This window comes from Gekko japonicus, unplaced genomic scaffold (assembly GCF_001447785.1).
Source record: "Gekko japonicus isolate JY-2015 unplaced genomic scaffold, Gekko_japonicus_V1.1 scaffold79, whole genome shotgun sequence".
Lineage (NCBI taxonomy): Eukaryota > Metazoa > Chordata > Lepidosauria > Squamata > Gekkonidae > Gekko > Gekko japonicus.
Window position 1 is genome coordinate 578,113 of NW_015167530.1, and position 7,675 is coordinate 585,787.

At 43.8% G+C, this 7,675-nt stretch overlaps 1 protein-coding gene across 1 annotated transcript in view; it reads right to left on the bottom strand.

The window, feature by feature from the left end:
• PIGU (phosphatidylinositol glycan anchor biosynthesis class U) overlaps positions 1-7,388 on the bottom strand; it is a 38,500-nt gene extending 31,112 nt beyond the window's left edge. The window contains exons 1-4 of the mRNA XM_015413395.1: positions 7,253-7,388; positions 5,266-5,330; positions 3,084-3,143; positions 1,444-1,506 (exon numbers count right to left, since the gene is read on the bottom strand). Coding sequence (XP_015268881.1) covers positions 1,444-1,506; positions 3,084-3,143; positions 5,266-5,330; positions 7,253-7,382 — 318 coding nt within the window. The 5' untranslated portion in view covers positions 7,383-7,388. The remainder of the gene's footprint in view (positions 1-1,443; positions 1,507-3,083; positions 3,144-5,265; positions 5,331-7,252) is intronic.
• Between the last annotated feature and the right edge of the window lie 287 nt (positions 7,389-7,675).

Genomic DNA, 7,675 nt, shown 5'->3' on the forward strand with positions numbered 1-7,675 from the left:
CCCCAATTTTCCCATCACCCCCCCCCGGGATGTCACATCTCTAGAAGTGACTGGAAAGTAACATGTTTGCAGGAACAATTGCTGCGTATCATGGGACCTTTGGCAAAGGGGGTCTATTCCCAACTAATCATAAGGGTTTGCTCTTGCCCTTGGGATGAGCACTGGCAGATTTTTATGAGGAATTCAGTGTAACAAACAAGGGATCCTCGAGACTCACTGGGAGGGGGGAATCCCATCCTCCCCCACTTGCTTGCCAGGCCAGCCATTCACTGGCTAGCCCACCCACTTGCAGCAGCAGCAGCACCTGCCTGTTTCGTGTGGCTACCGGGGGAGGGGCCTGGGTTTGCTTCCATTCTCCATGGCCTGCCTGCACACCCACTTGCAGCACCCACAGCCTCTGCCTGACTGGCTCAAGTGATGGTAGCGATTCCACTCCCCCGCCCTCCTTCTTGCCCACCCACCAGCAGCAAAGGGCGTGACTGATGGTGGCAACTCCCACTCCAACCAGCTCAGCTGGTTAAACAGTGGTGATGGGGGGGGGGGAGATGTTGGTTATGGCTCCTTCTCCACCACCACCATGTGTTCTCCTCCCCCCCTGCCTGCCTGGCTCATGAGGTGGAGGGCAGCTGTTCCTCGCTCCTGTAAAATAGTCTAACCAAAAGGGGGAGGGCCTTCTGCAAACCTGGTTGATGCATGAAACTGACTCCATTCTCTCCATTCTCTGGGTTTTTCTATCCACACAAGGCCCAGGTTCAGAATTAGAAATACAATATTAAACACTGTGAGGAACCACTGTTTCAATTCTACTTGCAGCTCAATGCACAAAAGAAATCCTTCAACAGTACAAAAAAAAACCCCAACAACCCAGTAGTGCAAAATTATCCTGTGAAAGACTAACAGTGCAGTCCTAAGCAGAGCTACACCCTTCTTCAACTGACTCAGACTCTACTTAGGATGTAGACTTCGCTGCCAGAGGATGTAGTTATGGCCACAGACAAAGACAGATTCATGGAGGACAGATCTATCATCAGTGGCCACTAGCCATGGTGACAAAAGGAAACCTCCATGTTCAGAGGCAGTCAACCTCTGATTCCCAGTGCCAGGAAGGCTTCAGCTTCTATGCCCTGTTGTTGGCCCTGCAGAGGAACTGGTTGGACACAGTGTTAGACAGGATGCTGGACTAGATGGACCACTGGTCTGATCCAGCAAGGATCTCCTTATGATGGAACCATTAAACAGTAGAATGCAGAGGGGAAGCACACAGGCATGACATGAGCAACTGCAGGAAGGAGCCAACAGAACCTTAAGCATAAAGATGCCAAAGAAGGGAAAAGTTTATAAGAGATCGGGGGGGGGGGGGGGGGGGGGGCAGACATTGCACAGCAAATGCACGGTCAGCAACATGAACAAAATTGTAACCAAAGAGGATGCTTGTTTACTTACCAGAACTTTGTTGTAGTCCTGAACGGCCAAATAGAGGGCTACAGCAGTCAACATATCTGTTATCTAAAGAAGGGATCACCAACAAGTTGATTAAAGAAAAACAGCACAAACTGGTTTTTTTCAAAAACACACATCCAACGTGTAGTATCGCCAATGTAAAGGTTACATTTTAAAGTGAAATCAGCCCATGGGCCAACGAGCAGCGATTCATAGTACAAGCACGCTCAGCCAGAAATCTCTTCAGATAATATTTTTTGAGCTGTGACGTTAAAATCATGACATGTGGATTATCAACACTTTGTAAAACTCCTGTGAGACCTAGAAGACTGAATGTTTTGAGGAAAAAATCTTGAAGATGTATTTTTCCCAGGTGGTCTTAGAAAAAGCTTGATTTTTGCCTAACTGGACCGGTATTTCTGGATTTTACTAATGTTTTGTCATTATTGTATTTTAAGTTTTATTTCGAGCAACCTGGGGCATTTGTAGAGGGGGAAAGCTGCATAAAAGCTTCCTAAATAGATCTAATAGATAACAAGATTTTACATAAACTGTGGAAAACTGATCTTAATCAAGTCACTCCCTACTTCAAGGAGCTGGAAAAACTGTGATCCAGAGCTGATTCATGTTAATTAATAACATGATAAGTGTAGCTGATGCTTTGACACTTGGGGGGAAAGTTATAGGTAGGTCTTCTTAATATACAATATCCAAATTCTTGCCAGGCATATCAATTGAAAATCTTCTTAACATCATGGTAAAATACCACTTCAACTAATAGCACTGAACTCCAGTCCTAAAAACACATGGAACAGCAAGCAGCACTTTTCAAGCTTTGGATCATAGTCACACACCAACTCACAAGCTGAGCTTAAATAAATTATCAAGGGGTCATCCACTGTGCAGATGTCTTGTTGTATGCATACTAGAAACAGCTGTGGTATATGTATTTGCTCTGCAAAAATCCTCCCTGTTTTTTTTTTCCTGGCAAGCACCCCATGATAGCTGAAAGCGATTCTGTTAAAACGGATGATGTCAACAGATTTAATGTGCACCATGATATGATTAATGTAAAGAGAACATCACATAAATAAAGATGGGTGGGGGCTATTGTTGCTATAAGACTATAGCACAGTTGTCAAAACAAAATCCCTTGCTGATTACACTGCAGCAGCATTGTTTACCAGTGCCCAGGTGTCTTTCTATACTAAGTCCAAACATTCCATTTTCTCCCCATCAAATATTTCTGTGTACAAAAACAGTGTGAGCCAAAGTAGTAAATCCGACTAAGTTCAGTGGTACTTACTTGCTAGTAAATATGCTTAAAACTGCAGCCTCAGATTTCTGTGTTTCCTGATTTTTGAGCCATTTTTGAGCCAAATGCACATTCAAATGCATTATGAAAATGGTTCACAAACCATTTGCCACCTGAGAATCACACAAACAGCAGCCATTCTGTATGGCAGAAACAGTCACAAGAACCCTGCGCAGCACTTATTAGATGCCTGAAAACTGCATCACGTAAATCATCCCTGCCAAGACATTGTTCAAGAAACTTTACTGCTCCACACTTCACAAAATCAAGGAATGAACTTTGGAAAAGATGCAATTTTGCTGTAAGTGTAAACAAAAGCAACACTTACCATAAATACCAGTTCAGCATAATCAATCAGGAAATGAAAGAGGTATATCACTAGTGGTGTCTAAGAAAAACAAATAGAGATAAAAGAACAGTTGACCTCGGCAATTTACTTTCAAGTAAAAGCAGTTTATCATTAGATTTGTTCTTAAAATCCCGTTTGCTGGAAATGACAAAAAAGACTGCACTCATGGCTTCCATAAAGTATGGATCGACATGTAAGTCCATATCCATTCATTCAGGTATCATTCACAATATTCAGCCAAGACAGTAAAGGTAGCTGGGAAAAGGTCTCAGTACACTGAGACCACAAAATGATTAGCTCACTACAGGACGTAAAAATAAACAGGAGTCTTGTAGCACCTTAAACACATTTCATTCTAGTACAATGGTTCCCAACCTTTGGCTCAGGGGCCTCTGAGGCACTGCAGTTATTGCAAAGGGTCCACAAGTCCACCCAGCTGGATGGGGGTTCTGCCTTCCCCCACCTGTGCCCTCCCTCCATGACAGCCATGTCCCCCCAGCACTGCGCTGGGCTTCATCCAACAGCTGGTCTGCTGCAGTGCGGCCACGCCTAACCAACTGAGCCCACCTGTTCCGAGACCCCATCTACGCAGGCAGCACTGGGCTATCCTCAGCTGGAGGCCCCCAAGTGTGCACTGGCTCAGTCAGGGCTCCTTGACTACTCACAAGGAGAGCCACTCCTCACGAGAGGCTTAGGTGGGACATATTAGCTTCCTTTTACCCATCCCCTCCCATCTCTGGTGACAGCTGGATATGCCCATGCCTTAAATGGAGGAGCGGGCAGCAGCCCTTCAAAGACCTGCTGTTTGGCCAGCAGCTTACTTGTGGGCCTGTCAGCTGGATTCCCTGGCTCCCTTCCAGGAAGGCCCAAAGCTACAGGGACAGAAGCCCCACCAGGATGCAGCATCTCCCCAGGATAGCCCAGTAAGTATGGGGGAGGGGGTCGCCCCCAGATAGTTCATGCATCTGAAGTGGGCTCTGATTCAAGAAACCTTATGCTGGAGCAAGGCAGTAGGAGAAGACTCAACATGCGATGGATTGACTCAATAAAGGCAGCCACGGCTTTCAGTTTGCAGGACCTGAGCAAGAATGTTAATGAGAGGATGCTCTGAAGGTCATTAATTCATAGGGTAGCCATAAGCAGGAAGCAACTTGATGGCACATAACACACACAGCATTTATGCACATTGAAAGCAGTCCCTCTAAGACACTCGGCATAATCCTTCCTTGTTGCATGGCAGTTCAGACAGCAGAAGCACACCTTTCCTATAATCATTCATCCAACTCTCCCTTGCCATACTGTAGAAATTATATGATATTCAAAGCTTGAGTAATTGCCCATGGCATGGACACAAAGCAAGCTTCATGGGAATATGGTAAGTATACTTGCACACCTTCCACGCCTGAGATTGCTCTGTTATGCTGTTCGTTTGTTTATTATTTTAATAAATATTTTATTTAATTCATTTGCACCCTGCCTGTCTCCCCAGTGGGGACCAAAAGTGCCTTATATCCTTCTCCTCGCCTCCATTTTATCCTCACAACAACCCTGTGAGATAGGTTAGGCTGAGATAGTGTGACTGGACCAAGGTCACCCAGCGAGCTTCCACGGCACCAGTGAGAATCTAAACCTGGGTCTTCTCGATACTAAACTAGCGCTCTTAACCAGTATACCACACTGGCTCAGAACTGGACAGGGGAGAAAGAGGGGTCTGTGGGAATTCACCCACATGTTTCCCCATGTCCTCACATGCAAACAGACTGTCTCCACGGTGATTACCATTTTTATGATAAAAAGGCTTTTTTTAAAAATATAACAGCATCACATGTATTTAGTAAACTGAAACACTGTACACTTACTTCATGAAAGACATCTCCAGAATACGGAGACACACCCAAGTCAAGCAAGGCTAGCCCCTCTACCACTGAAAAAAAACAACACAAGGTATCCAAAATTAAGACAAGTTACAGTAATGTGCAAAAAGAACCATGCACAATTGTATCTTACTGAAAGCATCTCTGGTTGCCTGCTGGAAAATCATGGATCTAATGCCTCATGTACTCTTGTCTTCACAGTGATTACAATTTTTATGATAAAAAGGCATTTTTTGGAATATAATAGCATCACATGTATTTAGTAAACCAAAACACTGTACACTTACTTCATGAAAGACATCTCCAGAATACGGAGACACACCCAAGTCAAGCAAGGCTAGCCCCTCTACCACTGAAAAAAAACAACACAAGGTATCCAAAATTAAGACAAGTTACAGTAATGTGCAAAAAGAACCATGCACAATTGTATCTTACTGAAAGCATCTCTGGTTGCCTGCTGGAAAATCATGGATCTAATGCCTCATGTACTCAGAGTGGCATAAAAGCCTAAATTTTAGAAAATGGGTTCCCAAAGAAGCCTAAAGATTTATACCTACAGCCCCTAGCTTTGAAAGCAAAAGAAATTCCTCTGCCCATGCATTCTGCATATCCCACATTTCAAGGATGCAATAAAGCAATTTATAGCCATTAATCCTTATTTTAAAATACAAACCCCCAAAATTAATTTCTTATACATGAATCATGAGTTATTCTGATAATTTTACATGCACATATTTTATTTCCAATGCCTTGAATGACAGCACATAACAGCACCACTCCAGCACTTTACGGTACCACAAAGGAACAAAAAACATACCTAGGACACAAGGGTTCCTAACTGTACATGATTTTGACAGAATCATGATCTAAATTCACCATGTAAGGTGTCAGGGCTCCCTGGTATTTTATATATAAAATGGAGATGATTTTACACAAATCATGACCTAAATTCACCATGTAAGGTGTGAGAATAGCTTTATATATAAAATGGAGATGATTTTACACAACCGAAATATTTTGGATCCTGTGTTATCAGACAGCTTCTGATCCAGAACTATCAAAATACAGTGAGAGAAAATAAATGTGAGCTGGGATGAAGGATGGATTTAAAGGTCTGTGCCATTCTTCATATATGAAGTTTTGTTCCCTAAGGATGCCCAGCTAAATTGTGCCAGTGATTTTTGAAAATATCTTCAGCAAAGCCAGATGTGTTTGGCAAATTAACTTTGAAAGACCTACAGTTACAGACTTTTGTATCTCAGTATCAAAAGCCCCATGATTGTTTATGATGCTGTTAGCACAATCAGATGACAGATACCATCTGGGCTGGACATAGACCAGAAGTAGACAAAAGGTATGCTGTAATGAGGTTCAAGGGATATATTTCCAACGCCAAACCTCCCAGAAAGTCACTTGATTTCAACCAAATATTATACGTAAGGGATAATGCCTTAGTAATTATATTTTATTATACGGTTTTCTGGATTTCTTATGCAGCTTTTGTACTATGCTTGATTACTGAATGAGAGAATAAAGGAAATAAGGTAACAAATCATTCATATCGCCTTAATTTTAACTGTCAGCCCCTACATGTTGGTCAACTGGTTACTGCCTGTCTCTAAATTCCTGTGTCACTTTCTTATAGCATTTTTCCTGTAAAGCCCTCTTTCTCCAAATACATCACCAGCCTCATATTGAGCTACCAAGGTCAGTGTTATGTGCTGTGACTTACAGTGGCTGTCTAGGGTCTCAGGTCTTTCTTATCACCTACAACCTGATTTCTTTTAAGTGCACATACCGAACACTGGACCTTGGACCTTCTGCATGTAAAGCAGATACCACTGACTCACAACCCCTTCCAACACAGTAAGTGGAAAGCAACTATCCAGCAAGAAATCAGAGTAGCCAGCATCTTTTTCTGCCAAGGCTCTTCTGCCTTGTACACCTGCATAATTGGCAAAGCACCCACAAAGAAAGCTTTTGCGCTGTTTAGTGTATTTCCATGAGAGGAAAAAGTTTGGACACTCTATTTGTGCAGATAATGCAGTTGTTAAAGGCACAGGAATCCTGTCAGGAAAAAGGCGATAGACAGACTAAGATAGATCTCACTAAGACACAAACATGCAAAGCTAAAGAGTAACCCCATCCAGGACTTGCTCCTCCGGGTGGAATGACAGATCCTTTAGAGGCCAGGCGAGAAACCTGCTTCTCTCCAACTCCCACGCCTCGGAGCAAGACCTGCGTTTTTGCAACCAGGAGGATACAGTTCTTCACCTCGCTTCCAAGCATTTAAAGGGGACGCCACCTCCACCCTCTCGGAGATGAGGCCGGCCAGGCTGGATCGGTACAGCACGGCCCGAACGGTAACGGCCACCAGTAACACCAGGACCAAGGGAGCCGCCATTTTAACGGGAGGACACCGGCCTAATGCCAGCAGTAGTTCGCAGGCCGGGCTGTAGAACTAGGCGTCTGCTGCACGGGATAGGAAGGAAAACTACAACTCCCAGATTGCCTTGCGTTACGAACGACTGTACTTCCTCAAGACTACGGCGCAGTGAGTGGGTCAAAATAAGGAAAGGCTGTCCGTTCTGGAAAGCTGTTTAGTTCAGTAGGCTATGGCACCGGCAGCTCCACAGAATCAAGATGCTTATTTGTGTCATATCTACACATAGCAGACAATTTGTTAGGTGGCTGTTG